At 41.7% G+C, this 20205-nt stretch overlaps 1 protein-coding gene across 1 annotated transcript; it reads right to left on the reverse strand.

The window, feature by feature from the left end:
• Positions 1-2162: 2162 nt before the first annotated feature.
• RPL27 (ribosomal protein L27) lies at positions 2163-19212 on the reverse strand. The gene is made up of 5 exons (XM_089654880.1): positions 19136-19212; positions 13649-13731; positions 12859-13028; positions 10292-10402; positions 2163-2256 (listed from the first exon to the last, which is right to left on the reverse strand). The coding sequence occupies exons 2-5, from the start codon at positions 13727-13729 to the stop codon at positions 2208-2210; spliced, it is 411 nt and encodes a 136-aa protein (XP_089511006.1). The 5' UTR covers positions 13730-13731; positions 19136-19212; the 3' UTR covers positions 2163-2207.
• Positions 19213-20205: the final 993 nt, after the last annotated feature.

Genomic DNA, 20205 nt, shown 5'->3' on the forward strand with positions numbered 1-20205 from the left:
TACATAAGTTTATCAGTTTGTCGGTCTTCACTACATCCAAAGTGCTATTATACAGCTTGTCTGAGCTTCCAGAAAACGGGGTGGAGAGCTCACGTTAAACTCTACAAAGTTCTGAAAAGTTGACAGCTGATTGGATTGGAAGGAACTGACACCCCCCCCCCCCCTTCGTGCAGCACGGAAGAACAGAGCTGTGGCTGTCAATCACAGGCTGTGTGCTCATCTGTCACTTTTTTCTCTTGCGGTCAGGATAACTTGTCAGAAGTGACTCATGCAGATAGGAGGAAAGAGGCAGTAGACAGAAATTACACTTCTTTCTCTGGTTTCAGACAACGCTATAGAGGAATATACTTTGTTCATATTTCATGTCTGAGATTTACAACCACTTAAATACATGAAGAAAACCGCATCTGACAGAATGGTAACTGCATGATCAAATATTTTTACATCCCTTCAGCCACTCCTCAAACCTCGAATGCTCAGGTCATTTCTGTCCACACCGTTCCATGACCAGAAAAGGAGTCCACAACAGTAGTATGATGGTCTCATACTGTCATAACCAGTGTTTTTTTTTATGGTAGCCAACACGGATCTATCTTAGCTCTACTGACTGAAAAATTAAAGGAACACTTTGAAAACAAATCAGATCTCAATGGGGAAACATGCTGGATATCTATACTGATATGGACTGGGTCATGTGTTAGGAACGCAAGGATGCCCCATCATTTGACGAAAATTGTAAACCTAGGAGGACTGAATTCAAAGACACCTGGAAAATCAAAGTGAAAACATGATGCAGCAGGCTAGTTCATTTTGCTGAAATTTCATTGCAGCAAATTAAAGTGGGGGCATGCTCCTAATGAGACGGATGGTGTCCTGGGGCATTTTCTCCCAGATCTGGACCAGAGCTCCTGGACGGTCTGAGGTGCAACCAGGCAGCATCAGATGGACCGAAACATGATATCCCAGAGGTGTCCTATTGGATTTAGGTCAGGCAAGCATGGGAGCCATTCAATGGTATCAAATTCCTTCATCCTCCAGGAACTGCCTGCATACTCTCGCCACGAGGCCGGGTATTCTCGTGCACCAGGAGGACCCAGGACCCACTGCACCAGTGTAGGGTCTGACAAGGGCTCCAAGGATTTTATCCCGATGCCTGACAGTCAGGGTGCCATTGTCTAGCCTGTAGAGGTCTGTGCATCCCTACATGGATATGCCTCCCCAGACCATCACCAAAACAGTCATGCTGAACGATGTTACAGACAGCATAATGTTCTCCACGGCATCTCCAGAACTTTTCATGTCTTTCACATGCTCAGGGTGAACATGCTCTCATCTGTAAAAAGCACAGGGTGCCAGTGGCAGACCTGCCAATGCTGCTGTTCAATGGGAAATGCCAATTGAGCTCTATTGTGCTGGCTAATGAGCACAGGGCCCACTAGAAGACGTTGGGTCCTCAGAGCACCCTCATGAAGTCGGTTTCTGATTGTTTGGTCAGAGTCATTTACACCAGTACCCTTCTGGAGGTATTTTTGTAGGGTTCTGGCAGTGCTCGTTCTGTTCCTCCTTGCACAAAGGAGCAGATACCGGTCCTGCTGATGGGTTAAGGACCTTCTATGGCCCTGTCCAGCTCTCCTAGAGTAACAGCTTGTCTTCTGGAATCTCCTCCATGCTTTTGAGACTGTGCTGGGAGATAGCAAACCTTCTGGCAATGGCACGTATTGATGTGCCGTCCTGGAGGAGTTGGACTGCCCAACACCAAAGCAGCTGAAACTAAATTAACAACCCCCTCTGCTACTTAACTGACCAGATCAATATCCCAGGAGTTCAATTGACTTGAAGCTATACTCTGAATAAAAAGTGTTCCTTTAATTTTTTTTGAGTAGTGTATTTGTAACAGTGTGGTTTGGCTTGACACTGCGCTCATAAGATCTCCCTGAGAACATCTACAGCGAGTTGGAGAACAGATACGATGCACAAATCATTAAAGTGGATAATGTGCAGGAAACAAAAGATGCAGATCAGAAGAGAAGCAAATGTACAGCAAGGAGAGCAGTCAGTGTGTATGTTCGTCAAATGTAAAGCCGAATGGGCATCCAGTACTTTTACAGGAAACAGAATGCTAATCTATAAAACACTAAGTACAGAGCAAAATGACAAGCAGGTTTACTTTTTCAAAAAGTTTATTGGTATACCAAATGAACAATAGTTTAGAACCGCAGCTTCTGGAAGAACCACTTGTTTTTGCCAGTCTTGTACCTGTAGATGTAAAAACAGTACAGTCAGTTTTGATAAACTGGAAAAAACAAAAAATATGTACTTTGATAAAATATACAGTCATTTTATCAATGCTCTTACAAAGTAGGACTCAAGTACAGACCTAAAATTACTTCTTACACTACATTTTTTTTCCCTGGAATGCTTAAAAACTCACTGTTCTGGCCATTTTTTTTTTCTTGCGCATGCTATAAAATAAATTTAAAAAACAAAAAAAAACACACCAAAACATTGTGCAATTTCTGAAAGCAGGAGACCGATTGAATAAAAAGGCAGCTACAATTTTGTCGCCTTTTATTAGAACACTATCAAATTGAATTTCATTATAAACAACATTTTAATGCACACAATGTCCTAATTTGCTGTAAAAGATGACCAAGTAAATCAATACCAAAATCTTTCAACACCTAAAATTGCATGCACCTGTGAAACTGTGACAAACTGATAATCAGACTAAAAAGCCCGCTATGTGGTAGTCCTTGGATGACGTTAGACCAAAAAAAAAAAAAAATATGTAAACACGACGTGATTTGCAGGTATGACGTTTCACGTTGAAAGTGGAAGTGATGTAACATTCTTTTGCTTCTGCTGTGATGAGACACCTAGCTAACAGGTGGGATGCCTCACTTTTGCCATTCTCTGCAAAAGTGAGGATAGTAATATGGAGTCATGTCAGAGCTTACCGAGCTTCAAAGAGGGAAAATTGTTGGTGCTTGCTTAGCTGGTGGCTCTGACTGAAGTTGCCAATTTATTTGCTGCATTGCGAGGTACCATATCAAAAGGTTATGATGGAATATAAAGTTTCCAGGAAACTGCCATCTGATAGCATAAGTGTGGCTGACATGGTCAAATGACCGAAAGTCAAAGGGCATTGTGAAAGATTGAGACCCGAAATAAGAAAATTGCTGAAAGTGACTGCAGAGCTCAATCTCAGTCCCGTGAAGAATACAGGAGACCCAAGACTGGAGACAACACCTCCGTAAGATGGGGGCAGTGGATAGGCTAAATGTCAACCCTAAAAACTGAAAATATTTAGTTACCTGGCAATTTCTGTCTGGGAGGGAATTTCCGCTTCTTTGTCAGTGTCTAAACACCAGAGGGTGGCAGCATAACCTTACTGTAATAGCTAAGAAGATGCCTTGTGTCCTTACAATGGAGAAATCTTATTGTTTCTGCAAGATACAAATTCCCCTATCCCCCCCATGTAATGGTAATGAACAAAACCAGTCCAAGTCAAATCTGGGAGGGCACCAGGCATTCTTCATAGATACAGTGAAATAGTGAGCGCAGCCACCCAGGGAAAGACTGAAAAAAGGGCAACTAATGCAGCCATCTCAACTAAAAGACTGGTAAGCTGCAAAATACCACATTTTTGGTTTAAATACACTTGAGTTCTAAGGTTTTTCACTTTTCAGTACGTCTCGATTCCACACCTTTTATCCCTCAGATTTGTGGTCTACCCTAATGTTTAACTTTATGTTTGTAACAGATCAGGCTTTAAGTCGCCTAGTAAAGTCACACTAAGTCAGATGACTCAGGTCGCAGTAGTGTAAACCAAAAACTTATTTGGTAGCAAATCTGGATACATGTATTTTATTTCCTTGGTTTCTATTTGAAATAACCTGTTTAAAAAAAAACCAAAAAAAAAAACGCATTTTCCTGAAAATGTATTAACATGATTTTCTTACCACCCATATATACACCACTAAATATGATCAACGTTTGGAGATTAAAATGGTATCAGGATAGTGCATGTAACATAGCAGAACGCTAAAGCTCAAAGTGAAGTATGTTTTACTTTAGGAAAGCTTTAATCCCCTTTTGACACCACACTGCCACAAGGGAAAAGGGTGTGTGAATTTGTTAGTGGAAGATTAAAATAAGATGGACACGGCTTGACAAGGAGACCAATCACATATGCAAGCAGGACGCTTGCTCAGTAAACAAAATTTCCACCAGGTCATCATCTTTTTTTGTTGAGACCTGGAGGAGATTAATCTGAGAGGGAACATTTTTAGCCACTTCAGCCCCAAGCCATTTCTGGCATTTTGTTCACATTTTAAAATCAGTGTCAAACATCAAACTTAGGCAAACCCGTGCAACGACGACAATAGTTTTACAATTCATAGGCGATGCGTTAACGGCCTTTACAGGTTACCACTTTAGATTTACAGAGGTGGTCTGGTGCTAGAATTACTGCCCATGATCCAACATTTGCGGCAATATGTCATAGGTGCACGATCGTCGCAAGTGTTTGCCTTTGCGTGTGAACAGGACACTTTAAGCACTTGTTGTCACAAGGAATGTAAACATCCCCTGTGACAGCAATAGGCACGACAAGTATTTTTTTTTGTGGAGGAATTTCTGGACCCCAAATCCCTCCTCTGCACTTGAAATCATTCAAAAAACAAGATCAGTGTTTTTGAATGCTTTTAGATTTTTAAAAATGGCGCCGAAAGATGTCAGGTCATCGCTTCCGGTTTACAATAAAGGAGAGACAATCAAAGCTAATTCCGGCTTTGTTCAGCTGCCTAGCCAGCGGCATGGGAGATCCCGACAGAGCTGTGGGAGGTGGCACAGCCCCTGTGGCTGCTTATACAAGCAATACATTATCTTGATGACTGGAGCTTGCTTAGAGTCACATTCTGATCAGCATACCCAAGTCATGACACCAACTATATGGCAAACATTTTCCAAGGACACTAATGCTACAACAGACCTGAAAGCCTGTGCTATCCTCTGATTTTTGTTTAAGGTGTAAGCTAATTCTTAAATAAAGTTCACCCTTGAACAACTATCCTGCGCAATAAGAAGATGGCTACAGCGCGGTTGTGAAGTTCTGGGAGGGCATCCATGGACGTCTTCACAGAACGCGCCCCCGGCGCTGTGTGTTCGCAGTGTCCTACAGACACAGCTGTCCATGTGATGAGGTAAAAAGACAATCACAGCAGCCTTTCATCATGTGATCGGCTGTGTCCAATGACACAGCAGTTCACCAGGTATATACAGTTGCCAGTTATCGGCTGCACTTTCCTCACGCTGTCACAGTGTGAGGAAAGTACTGCCGATAACTAGCAAATGTGACAGGGGATCTCTGTACAGATGATCAGTGCCGTCCACCAGTAGCCCAGTATCAGTGCCGCCTCATCAACACATCAGTGAAGGAGAAAAATTACCTGTTTGCAAAATGTGAGAATAGAAAGAAAACTTTTCAATTTTTTTGCTTTTTTTGTTTATAGTGCAAAAAATAAAAACCCCAGTGGCAAGTAAATACCAAAGGAAAACTCTATTTGTGTGAATAAAAAGATAGAAATTTCATTTGGATACAGTGTAGCATGATTGTGCAACTGTCAAAGTGAAAGATGAAATTTGGCCTGGGCAGGAAGGGCGTAAAAATGCCTGGTAGGAAAGTGGTTAACCACTATGACACTCTACTGACCGGGAAATTGTAGGTAAAACATAGCCTAGAACTCAGAAATCCAGCAAGCATCAGGTAGGTAAAACCAGAGGTCTTAAAAACTTGCAAACATTTAAATGGGTAAAGAAGACTGGCTCTAAAGCACTGGCCTACTAGTGAAGTGGACCTCACTTATCAGTTTTGAGAGAAGTTAGGTTTGGTATTGCAGTCTTCTGCTTTAAAATTTTCTTCAAAGACTTCAGATTCGGAGCCAAATAAAATAAAAAGCCGAAATGCTTTTCTCAGGGTGGGGGGAAGCTGTAATGTGCGCCTAAACCTCTGGTCACACATCCTCTGCCGTATTCAGACCAGCGAATCTGCAGCAAAGTCTAGACCAGTCTCATTCAACTGCGATATTAAACTCAAACACTAAAATTTTACATTGCAGCTTACCAATTTGGTGGCTGCATTCATTTTTTAAATTAGGCTTTCCCTCTTTATGCACCTCTTTATGCATTCAGTGTTTTATTTCAATTCACTTTTAAGCTGAACTAAGAAAAGCACAAATATGCTCCAACGGTCTAACTACCATCTTCTCCGCTGGTTCTTATGGGTGCCCTCTTCGGCCATCCTGCTTGGCCTGCACAGAAATACATCGTTGTGTTGCATGTCTCTCCTGCCATAAAGTCTGTTTGCAATTTCTTAGTTCTGCTTTAAAGAATTGCACCTGCAATCAGCGTCAAGCTCCTGCAGACATGTCCTCCAGCTTTCTGCCCATACCTCTGTACGGGCTGTTAGAAAGCTAGAGGAATGGTCTACAGAAGGCCAAACACAGATGGTGGGTGCAGTGCTCTTGTTAGAAAGCTGGAGGAGGAGGTGTTAGAGGACTATGAGGGTGCTCATCAGTGAATAAATCATGGGGGTGAGGTGCTGGAGTGTGTTGAACTCCAAACACAGCTGTAACATTTTCCAAGTGTGAACAGAAGGTGTCCACACAAAGTAACATTACAGGGTTGAGACAAACCGTTTAACACTCACGGGTGGTTGCAATAGTCCACTTTTATTAATTTCTGTAATAGTTAATCTCAAAACCTTCAATTTGTTAGTCTACTCAACTACCTAAATCTGGTAGTTTAACACTCCCTTTTCCCCACAGACTCACAATAGTGCTGTCCAAAAGGCGTCTGCTTTGCTACTTCATCCATAATGCAGACACCCCAAGACAGGAAGCATGTTACTGGGGAGAGCACCAGGTGAAATAAATGGAAAGAAGCCTAAAAAAGAAAAAGTAATGCGACTGCTACATCTATGGATTGGTAAGCTGCAATACCTTAGATTGTACACCCCTTGAGGGTTAGGGACTGATTTGAGTGTAATATAATTTACATACATACAATATATATGTAAAGCGCTGCTTAAATTGACGGCGCTATACAAGTACCTAAAATAAATGTTTCTGGGTTTAACCACTTGCCTACAGGGCACTTATACCCCCTTCCTGACCAAGCCAATTTTCAACTTTCAGTGCTGTCACACTTTGAATGACAATTGTGCGGTCATGCAACATTGTACCCATATAACATTTTTAGCATTTCTTTCAAACAAATATAGCTTTCTTTCAGTGGTATTTAATCGCCACTGGGAGTTTTATTTTTTGCACTATAAGCAGAAAAAAAAAAAAAAAAAAAAGTTTCTTTGTTTCTATTATAACATTTTGCAAACAGGTAATTTTTCTCCTTCACGGATGTGCATTGATGAGGCGGGCACTGCTGTGCACTGATGATCAGTGCTGATACGTTTTCTGACAATTGCCGGTTATTGGCAGTACTTTCCTCATGCTGTGAAAGCGGATAGGTGATCTGCTGCGTCATTGGACACAGATGATCACGTGGTAAAAGGCCGCTGTGATTGCGGTAAAAGGCAGGAGGACTCAGCGATCACGGAGATCACCAGGTGCGCACCACTGGCAGTGCGCAGGAGGGCGTCATATGATGCCCTCCCAAGACTGGACAAGTGGTTAATGCTACTTTAAAAACACATACTATGAGTGATCAATAAGTTGATATAACAAAAAGCAGTATGCAGCATAGCTGGACTAACACTCTATGTTTTAATACTACCTTAACACTGTAAATTTTCTACACTGTGTTGACAGGCTAGGCATAATGGGTATAGAATTCCTATGAAATCTACATAAAAATAGCACCTGTAACCAGCACTATGTATACAGGGCATGTATGCCCTTATGTGAAAAAAGTTAACATACTTTAAGAGATAAAACAATCTCAAAACAATGAACTAAAAATACATATACAAACATGTACTTATTGAAAATATTTTGGGAAACTAGATATATTTAATGATTTGCATTTAGCATGTGTTGCATTTGACAGCATTGGTCCGCAATATAAAGATTTTTTTATTTTTTAAATAAGACATGTCATATTCTGCAAATCGCTGCTATACTGACACTTCCAAAGTTTTAGTTGCTGAATAGCCACTTTCTGCTGAAAGCAAAGGTCTGCACTGCTCAGGACACAAAGTACAGCAAGGATTACAATTGCCTTTGTACTGCAATCCAGGGCAGTGCTGGAGAGAGATACCCTCACTTTCTGTTCTGCCTGTTTAGTCATCTCCCACACCAATTTTTTGTGTGTCTGTGTTGCTGTTGGAACGGTCCCCTCACTTCCTCTATAGTAAAACATAAGGAACGAAGGTAAATCTTTCTAATGGAGCTACAAAATAAAAACCTAAGGCTATGTTCACACTAGCGTTGTGTGCAGGCGGCAGAGACGCGTTTGGGAAGCGTTTTACTGCCTTGGCCAATTCTGTACATTGCAGCACATGGTGCTTTTCTAACGGGAGCGTTAACGTCGCGGCAAACTGGACGCCTCTGGTAGAGTCAGGAGGCGTTGAAGCCTCCTATTCTAGTCTATGGTGCCGCTCCGGAAACGCCCGGACGGCGTTTGCAGTGCGGTTGCAATGCAGTTGCGGAGTGGTAACACCATTCAAACTTCATTCTAGGCGTTTGTGAGGAGTTAACGCTCGGCAAACGCTGGACCAACTCTTGCCAAGCGCTATAGGGGCGCTTGGCAAGCGTTGGTAAAACAGTCAAGTGTGAACGAGCCCTAAGAGTGGTTCTAGTACCAGTAATAAATATGCAATACAAAATCGTACAAAAAAAAAAAAAAAGTGGTTTACAGTACTGAAAATTGTACCGTAACTTCTGAAGTACATAGAGTGTGTCCAGAAAGTAAGAATTATATTTTAACCAATTTTAAAATTAAGTATTGTCTCCTTCAATTTATGCACCTTGTGAATATACATCACGTGCCCGCCAATTTTTTTTCATTCTTCATAACATCCCTAGAAACCTTCAAGTGGGATGGCGTTCAGAGCCTGCGTAGTGGCTCCACATTACCAAAATTGTGCCCTTTCAAACCCTTCATCTTCGGGAATATAAAAAAGTTGCAAGGAGCCAAGTTGGGGCTGTAGGGTAGATAAGGAAACACCATGTGTTTTTCAGCCAAAAACTGACATCCAAAGCACTGTGACTAGTGCGTTGTCATGATGAAGGATCCAAGATGAGCTGAGCTAAGGATGCACACAAAAAAACAAAAAACAAAACACTGTCTCAAGCGACCAAGAACCTCTGGGTAAAATCTTCGATTCACAGTTTGACCAGTAGGTATAAATTCCTTATGGACAATTCCACTTGCACAAAAACACATTGACCATTGATTAGACTTTGATTCGCTCATTTGAGCTTTCTTGGGGGGTGAGGCAACGTGGGTGTGTGCCATTCTGAATTTTGTATCTTCGTCATGGGATTGTACTCAAACACCCAGGATTCATCTCCTGTGATCACTGGACTCAAAAAAAAAAAAAAAAAAAAAAAAAAAAAAAAAAAAAAAAAAAAAAACCCCTCAGGCACTCTTTTCAAATGGGCCAGCAGGTGTTGGCAAACGAGTTGACAGTGTTCCTTCTGATCAGGTGACATGTTCTACATACATTTTTCTCATGTTCAAATCCGGAGCCCCAATTTCAAGAATTGACTTGGTAATTCCCGTTCTCTCTGCAATCATTCTGATACTGAGCCAGTCAGTCACAGGCCTCACAGCACCCACATTCTGTTCCATTTTTGATGAAGAGGGGCGTCTTGATTGTCATTAGTCTAACATCTTCTTGTCCTTCCTTGAAGGCCTGTGCCATCAGTACACTTGTGCAGATGATAGTGCAGCTTCTCAATAAGGTTTCCTCACCATTGCCAAAGTTTCTGATGCACGTTTATCCAATTTCAAACAAAATTTTATCACATACCTCTATTCCAAACTTGCTTGCATTTTTCTTAATACGAAGCACTTGAACAGAGTGTCACAAAAAAGAAATGTCTTGACTCTGACAGGACTGCAACACAACTGATCAGTGTTCCAACGTATACCTGGCATCCCACCCCAAATGACCTTGGCCACCTTCTCGAACGTAGGAACTTCATTCTCATATTCTGGACACACCTTGTACATGTATTTTGTAGCAATCTGGCTTGAATGTAAGGAGTACTACATCGCTATACCTAAAGACATTTTGGCTAAGATGTATCAATATTTTCCGGTTACTAACCTTTCCTCAAATTTGACTTTGGCCTCCCTTCTGGCTTTACGTTTCAGAGCTGGGTCCCTGAAAACATCCTTGTTCACCACAGCTTTGTCAAGAGGGATATCAACAGAGTATCTAGAAAAAAAAATACAGAACTGATTTAACCCAACAGAATGGCCATATCAAGAAGAAAGAACACCTTAGCATTACTTTGTAGTATAAATCTGTGCGAAGGTTTAAACATATGCATAGCACAGAATAGGCTGAATACTTCTTACCCTTGCTTTGCAGTGGTAAAATTAACCACTTTAATACCGGCCACTTTTACCCCCTACCTGCCCAAGCCAATTTTCAGCTGTTAGCACGGTCACACTGAGAAACAATCGTGTAGTCATGCACTGTTCCCAATCTAAATCTTTATCATTTTGCTCACACAACTAGAGCTTTCTTTTGGTTGTATTTAATAACCACTGGGTTTTTTATTTTCTTCACTAATGAAAAACACCGCCAAAAATTATGAAAAACAAAAACCAAGTTTTTCTTTGTTATAAGCATTTTGCAAATAAATAATTGTTCTTCATAAATTTAGGCCAAAATAACCCAAATTAGTGTATATTAATTTAGTCTGTAGAATCCACAAACTATGGTATATCTGAAAATCAATCAATCCTGATGTATTGACAGCCAATCTAATTTCTTGTGGCCCAAAAAAGTCAGGACAGTACAAATTACTCCTTTTTGGAAAGTAGACAGTCTGAGGTATTTAGTAAGAGGCATGGTGAGTTCTTTGAAGTTGTAATTTTTTGGAAAAAGTAATTAAGAAAAAACTCTCAATTTCTTTTTACACCTTCCCACATGGCCTATGGCAGATTGATGGCCAGGCAGGACACTCCTCGTTGTGACTGGGTGTCATACAACGTCCTGTCAAAACAAGCAGCTCAGCGGCGCAATCTGTCACAGTCGATGACATATCACTACACAGGCCCATTGCCAGTGTCAAGTGACCAATCACAGCAGATCACATGTCAATTGTATACAATGGATGGCTTCCAGTCATGCCATCCATTGTATACAATTATGTTGTTACCTGTGACTGGTCAAGTCAGTCACATGATACAGACTGGGCCATTCACAGCCCATCTGTATCATGTGATCAGCTGTGCCCAATCACAACAAAACTCAGAATGAATCAGTTTCATTCAGTAACAATGATTGCAAATAACAATGAAATACATTGGTATTAGCAATCAATGGTTAAAAAAAAAAAAAAAAAAATCCTGATCACTTGCCCAGAGTACATCAGTGTTACTATGGTAACATTGTATTGCTTTGGTCAGTGTGCTAAAAAATAAAATAGTAAAAAAAAAAAAAAAATGTAAATAAAAAAAAAAAAAATAGAAACATTTGGGAAAAAAAAAAAAAATTATGATTTCAATTATTTTCACCAAAGAAATGTAGAATACATTTTGATCTAAATTTCTGAAGACATTTTATTTGCAAAATTTTATAACAGAAAAGAAACGTGCGTTTTTTTTTCCAAAAGTTTTAGGTGTTTTTTGTTTTATTTAGCAAAAAATAAACTCAGTGGTTATTAAATGCCACCAAAAGAAAGCTCTATTTGTGTAAAAAAAAGATAAAAATATCATATGGATACAGTGTTGCATTACCGAGCAATTGTCATTCAAAGTGCAACAGCGCTGAAAGCTGAAAATTGGCCTAGGCAGCAAGGGGGTAGTGCCCAGGTATTAAAGTGCTTAAACATACTGTCACTAGTACAGTACAGCATTCACACAACTGGTGAGGTGGTGATCAGGGACACCGATGGGTGACAGTAAAAAAAAAAAATTTCAATTTTATAATTTTTTTTTATAAAATGTTACCAGAGTAATAGTGTTCCCATAGCAACATTGTACTATTAAGCCAGTATTTTATTATTTTTTTACATATTATGACTGCCTATAGCAATAAATTTCATTGCTACAAGCAAGCATTTTACTGAATAAAATTGACTGTTTTGTTGTGAATAGCTGATTGGCCACAGCTAATCACATCACACAAATAGGCTGATTGGCCCCGTCTGTACCATGTGATCACTGACCAATCACAGCTAGAAACATAATTCTACATAATAGATAGCTGGTTAAAATGGAACTACACTATCTGAGCAATATAAACCAAACACTAATTCATTTTTCATATTCAAAAGCAGGCTTCCCAATCCATGTCTCCAGGTTTTATTTTGTTGACAAATCACTGAAAAGCACCCCCTAGCATTTCTGGCCATGGCCATCTTGAATAAGGGCAGATTCGATTCATGTAGGGTTTACTTCCTGGAATACATCTAAGGCATGCAGGAAGGAGGGTGTGCTTAGCTGGGAAAGCTCCTCCTCTCCTGAAGACTCATTGGATGTATGGCATAATTTGCATAGCCATAGAAACCAGGAAGCAACTGAATTAAAAAAAAAAAAAAAAAAAAAAAAAGTTTAAAACACATGATACTTTTCTATTTAATAATGCTTGCAGCATGAGGATTAAAAATATTCTGTGTTGGTTGAGAGATAGTGAAGTTCCACTTTAAGATCTCTACACACCTGGTTGGCATGAGGTGGTTGTAGTTGTACACCTTCACAAAAGACTTGATTTTGGACCGCTTGGCAATTCTCTTCTTGCCCATCGTGGCGGTCACCTTACGAGGATAGCGATCAATGCCAGCGACCAGGGCGTGGCTGTACTGGCGGTCTGAGGTGCCATCATCGATATTCTGTTCAAGAGAACATATTTGTTTAAAATCAAAACATCCAAAGCTTCTTGTATTAAACGTCACACATTTATATATGGAGTGGATTAGCAAGTGAAGGCTAACACTTCATGTTTTTTTACATTTGCTCCATTAACTGCTGTGGATTTTTGTCATGATCCCACTGATCAAGGTACATCTGCTGAGACTGAACACTAAAGACCCAGCATCTATTATCTGCATGCCCCCATTCAAATGACAGGCAGGATGTGTCCGGTAAGAAGGGTAAACATCCATAAAATCAATCACAGACTAATATTTGCCACTCAGATTTAATTGATATAGTGATGAGATGACAGCACCATCTACTCAAAATGGTATAAAAAAAATGAAAAACCAAAATCTATTTTGGAGACTGCACTTATCACAAATCCTTGTAGTCTCCCACTGAACAGGGAAAATACACGTGCCTTTCACAGAGTTGTGAAGACAACCTGGCAGAGAGGTTAGGCCACAATGTTCAGCTGCAAATCAGGGAATAGGGTGAAAGCATCAGAACAGCAAGAAGTAACTGAAAAGAAGCCTTAATTTTCCTTCCCAAATTAGTAGCAAACTAGAAAGTCAAAAGCTAAAAAAACACATACCTTTACAATGACAGCTTTGCGGCCCGCATAGCGTCCTGCTAAAACAAGGACAACTTTCCCTGGTTTCATGAACTTGCCCATCTCTGTGGAAACATTCAAAATGTTATACAAGGTATTTCAAATAAATGGGTTGTTTAAATGAAACAATCTGACAGAAAATGATAATCTCTTCTCATAAAGTTACATACTTCCCAATATGAATAGGTGGTAGGTGTTGTGCAAAACAAGAAAATACAACCACAATCAGATCTACTAACATTTGGGGGTCTGTTATAAAAACTGGAGCAGTTATACAGAACACCAAATCACATGCCTTCATTATTTTATGGAAAAAGGTTGATACTAGCAGATGCCTCACTGAATGCACCTGGAAACTGTATTGAAGTACTGTACAGAAAGCAAAAAAATTAAATAAAAAAATATTTAAGATGGGGTTCTGCCACCGAGTGTTATTTTCAACTCCCTTAACAGGCAAATGTCAGAGGGATGAGACAAAACATTTGACAATGACAGGGGTACTTACAATGGTCAGCTTTTAATCAATTATGTCAAAACATTATCTCAAAAGGGGAAAAAAAACAAAAACCTGTTGCTTAACAATGTAACAGTTCAGTTTTAAGTTCTTAGTCATGTCCACCTAACACTACCCCCTCCCCAGCTTAACAATGCTACTATCCAAGAATGGCTCCATGGCTCCTCCATCCAGAGTGGAGCCACCAAGACAGAAGCGTGCTACTGGCCAGATCACCAGTTGAAAATAAAGGAAAAATGCATGAAAAAGAAAACAAATGCAGCTTACTAATCCTTAAATGTGCTGACTGCAATATATTACTTTCAGGTTTTTGCATTTAACTCTGTCCTACCTAAAATGCAAGAATGTTTTTGCTTATAATTTAAAAAGGATAAGTTTACCTTTGGGAACATGTTACATGTTCTATGTTCTGCCCGTTTTTAGGGTTGAACATGTAACATGCTCCCACAGCTACAGCCGCTGCCCAAATCCCTCCCCCGTGACAGCAGTATAGGGAGAAGCTCATTGTGGTAGTTCGTTGAGTTTGTCAGACTAACTGCTTGCCTGTACAGATACACTGACAGTTTGCAGGAGTCCTGCACTGCAGTAGTGATCTGATCGCAGGTGCAATGCTTTCTAAGCACAGAAGAAAAAAAAAAAAAAGTTAAATGCACTTTATTTTATCTGCAAAAAAACAATCATTTTTTTTAAAAGTGAACTTATCCTTTAAATGTCACCCAGTTAGGGTTCACATCTTAACAGTTCCCACAATAAGACAGAATTCCTCCAATAAAGGGGAACTTCACCCTGCCTTGCTATACTAAATGCCATATACATAAATGTGTGTATCTGAAAAGAAAACAAAAAAAACAAAAAACCAAACAACTTGCTAATCCATGGAGCCCAGCATTGACTTCCATGCAACCAAAGTTCTCCTTGCGCTGCTCTACTTCCAAACTCCTGTTCGGGGAGATGGCTGTTACTTCCTGACATGTGCATCACTGCCATGATTGCAAATATGGCAAGGGTGTTGTGTGAGTTGGTGAGAAATCAATTTATTGAGGGAAGATCCACATTAAAAGGGGACACAAACTGCACAAATGCACTGAAACCTTTTGCGCTCCAAGTAGCATACTGCCATAATGTGAAAGTGTGCACAGCATATTGACACATTTGAGTAAAAAGAAAAAATTAAATCACTGCTTGCTGCTTTAGGTCCGGTTCACATCTGGCATTTTGGGATCTCAGGCAAAAATGCTGCAATTCTGCCTGCAAACTCAAATCGCACTGCTATAGTGGCAAAATGCATCATGTGTGTTCGCTTGGCATTAATTTTCAATGTCCCCTAAACGTGGTGCGGTTCTGGCCCAATAAAACACGCTGCAATCACGGCAAACCATACTGCACAAAGCTTGTCACCTGAAAAGGAGCAGGAGCTTCTTTTGGGTGAAAAGAATCGTGTGACAATCACGGCAGAAGAGTGTACAAGTGCCACTGAAAATGAATGATACCCGAAAATGTGTGGTGCATCTTACCACTATGCGATTTCCCTGTGGCTCCCACACTGCATTTTAAGATGCATGAGGTGCCATTACGGACCCCTTCAAACTAGAAAGCAGTGTGGGAAAGCCACGTACCTGTGAGGCTTCCTGCACCGCATTCCAGTCGCACTGCCCTTGTGATCTGCAGTTATAGCGGAACTACACAGTTTCTGAGCACCACAAAGCAAAAATTCTATTTAATTTACTTTTTAAATTCAAAGCAAACTCCTCCATCCATCTTTCTATGCTTTATTCTGCTGAGAAATCACTTTGAAAAACATCTTCTAGTATTTCTGGCCGTGGCCATCTTGAGTAAGGGTAAATTATTCAAGCAGCATTTACTTCCTGAAATCCATTTGCCCTTAGCTCAGGCATGCAGACAAGAGGGTGAGCTCAGCTGAGAAAACCCCTCCATTAGACTACTGAGATGTAGGACATCATTTGCCTAGGCATGGAAACCAGAAAGTCTTTGAACTACTGCATAAAAAAAAAAAAAAAAGATATATTATATATATATATATATATATAATATACTTTCCTATCTATTTACTAATGCTAGCAGCATAAGGATTAAAAATAGTAAATGTCAATATATGTTCACTGTTGGGAACATGTTACAACCCGTTTTTATGGTGGAACATGTAACATGTTCCCATGGCCACAGCTGCCACCCCCGACAGTACAGGGAGAAGTCTCCCCATACCATCTGGCAAATTTGACAACAGGGTGGCTGTGCGGGGCACCACCCACACATCCGCGGCATTCATTCACAGATGTCCGTGAATGAATTTCAAGCCCTGGCAGCTTTATTGGCTGTAGGCTTGTAGTTTTCAATGAACCACCATGGCGCTGTGGAGTGCTGTGGTAGTTCATGGAAGCTTCCTGTCAGAATATCTGCTTGGCCATCCTGTACAGCAAGCAGATATTCTGACAGGTCTGCAGGAGACCTGCGTGATATCAGGCATCTACTGATCTCTGGTTCAATGCTTTACAGGCTCCTCTGGACAAAAATAATAAATGCACATTTTAATTAACCTGCAATAAAAAAGTACATTTATTATTTTTTTTTCTAAAGAGTAAACTTATCCTTTAAGTGGAGTTCTACTTTAACGAAACCCCAAACACAGGGAGTTTGCCTGCATCAGATCGCTTTATACAAAAAGTACCATGCGACCCAGCTGCCTTGTTTCAGAAAGTAGTACATGCACTACTTTTGGTGCGGTGCAATTTCAGCCCATTCAAAACAAATGGGGACGAAATTGCACTGCATAGAACTGCATGTGAGTTGCACAGAAACCGCACAGTATTCCTGTGCGATTACATGCAGTTCCTAGTGTGAAAGGGACTACTTAAGAATGAATGACAGCCCCACACATTTCGGCAGCAGGAACAGATGTGATTCCTGCACCCATAATACTGTGAAGCAGCCTGAGATCCCAAAACGGCAGATGTGAAGGGAGCTTATCCAGAAAAGCGATTCCCACCCCCCTCCAGCGATGCAATGTCAGCTGTACTCCATCTTTTCCATCTCTCCACCGTTTTCTTCATGGTTCTAAGCTTTTAGCCATCTTGAATAGCCAGGGTGATGCACCTCCCATGCATGCTATGTTGACACTTGGGCAGCTTAAGGCTCCATGCACACTAGTGGGGTTTTGTGTTTTGTTTTTTTAAGACACAGGAAAAAAACGCTTTAGGCCCCTTACAGACAGGGTGGATCCATCAGCGTGATCTGCCTACTCAATGGAAGATATCAAAACTGAGCAGGTGGATGACAGGTATCTGGCCACTCTCCTTGTTGCAGAGCAGACACAGACCGATTCCAATGTGATGGCTGGATGGAAACGGACCGCCTGTTCATTTCCACCCAACTGTCTTCCGATCTGCTGGATGGATGGCGATCAGTCTGTACTTGCCATACAGGATCAGATGCTTGACTGCTGACACCCGCCGGTCCATAGAAGTCTATAGATAGACCAATTGGGTCTGCCTGAAAACAGACAGGCGGGCCCCATCAGTTCGCTCGTGTGAAAGGGGCCATAGGAGCGTTTAGGAGCATTAACGTTTTATTAACATTTTTACAGTACATGTAGGGAAAAAAAGAAAAAAAAAACCTGTTAGGAACATTTAGAATTTTTTTCTGCTTGAAAAACGATCTAAAGAAACTCTACAAAAACATTTTTTTCCTGCTTAGACACTGAAGCTCAAAAACAACCCGCTAATAACCATGAACGGTAGTGTGCATGGACACATAGGGAACCCTGTTTAGCTTCTAGAAGTAGGGAAAAAAATGCTGATAGCATCTAGGAGCTTAAAAAAAAAACCGCTAGTGTGCATGGAGCCTAAACATCAATCCATGGTGGATCACCTTTCAGAGAGTAGCTAAGCAACCACTTCTAGACATTCCTGGCAGAAAGCGATCCCACCTGACTTGCAGTTTTTTTCCCTTTTTACCGAATGACAGTTTTCTTGGAACGCATGACAACCGCGGGTCAAGCGTCTGTTATGCGTCCCACCACCTGGCTGCCAATGTGGGAAGCCCTTGTCACAGCACAGAATGAGGGAATAAATATGTAGACTCAGGAAAAGAAATCCACGTATGACACACCAGACACAGCCAATCCTTAGCCTGGGTTCACATACATGTGATGCTGCACACTGCATGTGATGCGCACACTGCATGTGATGCGCACACTGCATGTGATGCGCACACTGCATGTGATGCGCACACTGCATGTGATGTGCACAGGAACCGCACCCCATTCCTGTGCAAATCACATGCGACTTGTGTGCGGTGCGATTGAAGCCATACATTTTGTATGGCTCTAATTGCACAAAAACATGCACAACCCTTTTTTTGGTCCGCACTAGAATTGGATCACACGGGTATTCACACCTATGCAATCTGATTCTGCACATCGCACTGCGTTTTGCGGACCGATTTTAGGGTGTCTTTAACATACACACCCGCTGCGGTTCACATGAATGTGGTGCGATTCTGAAGCGGTGCAGAACTCGCACTGAAAACGCTGCAGATTCCGCACCGCATCAGTGTAACCAGGGCTTAGTCCTAATAGGCCTGTCAGTGTGAAAACCAGGCACTGCCTATGCAGTAATGACAAGGCCCACAAGAAGTCAATGAGACACAAGGTACGGGACTCCATTACTAATACACACAGCCAACCCTCACAGAAAGCGGCGGCCCAATCACTATACAGTAGGCCATAGGACCACATCTGATGGAACTCGCCTGACTAAGATACCAGAGAGCTGCCCGTCTCCCCTCTGACACAGCTAACCCCAAACAGAGCTGCCGGCTATACTGCCGCGACAACAAGCAGCGATCCCTGAACTACAATCCAGCCACATTTCCAGCATTCATCGACAACACAACACCCCGGATGGACCCAGATTGTACGAAGAGCTCCAGCTACTCACTCGTTACAACTCAATGGCCGCCCTGAAAAGAAAGGAAGTAGTTCCGGCGCAGCCGTCCTTTCACGCCGCGTTTGTCATGACGTACTTCCTGTAGAGCGCAGTCTAGCAGGCAGCTGGGGTTTCTCTATGGCTGTGGGAGGACTGGGGGGAAGAGCTGCTTGCTTACAGTGTGCTTTGCTTAGTTCCAGGCTATCCTAGCTTTTGGAGATTTAGGCTAGGTTCACACTCATGGGGCGGACTGACAACTCATGGGGCCCCCGGGGGGTCATGGGGCCCCTGTGTCCGTGCCCAAACTCAAAAAAGCCTATGAAAAAGGTACCAGGGGCATCTCATGGGGCCCCGTACTGACCCCGGGCCCTCGGGCAGTGCCAGAGTTTCCAAATGGTCAGTCAGCCCCTGTAATCACACCTATGCAGTTTTGCGTTTGATCCCTTTTGCGGTTTTGCACATGCATTGTTGACATGTTTTGCAGTCTTTGTTTCCCAATTTGTTGCCGGGCAGATTAAACTGCATCAAAATGCATACAGAACGCACTACATGCATTTACGCAGTGTCTTCGTTGAAGTCAGCTGAACCAAAATGCAACGTTTTTCATATAAAAAAGTCCCTAAGCCCGGATTCACGCTGGTTCAGAATTTGCCGAGGTTTCTGTGTGAATTCCGCACCGCATCACAATCACACCCCGTTCATGTGAACCACTGCGGGTGTGTAAAGTTAACACACCCCGAAATCGATCCGCAAAACGTGACGCGATGTGCAGAATCGGATCACATAGGTGTGAATACCCATGCGATCCAATTCTAGTGCGGACCTGCGCCTTTTTGGTGCGGATGCGGTGCGATTGGAGCCATACAAATGTATAGCTCTAATCGCACCGCACAGAATTTGCATGTGATTTGCACAGGGATGTGGTGCAGTTCCTGTGTAAATCACATGCGATATGCCGCACCGCAGAAGTGTGAACCCAGGCTGAAGGTGATTTTTTTTTTCCAAATCAAGTACACTTTTGCACACTGGTACTGACTAGTATTCAATTCCTGTGCGAATCACCGCAGCACACAAGTGTGAAC

The sequence above is a fragment of the Staurois parvus genome, unplaced genomic scaffold (genome assembly GCF_062004578.1).
Source record: "Staurois parvus isolate SC_StPar_1 unplaced genomic scaffold, SC_StPar_1.0 ptg000813l, whole genome shotgun sequence".
NCBI classification, from domain to species: domain Eukaryota; kingdom Metazoa; phylum Chordata; class Amphibia; order Anura; family Ranidae; genus Staurois; species Staurois parvus.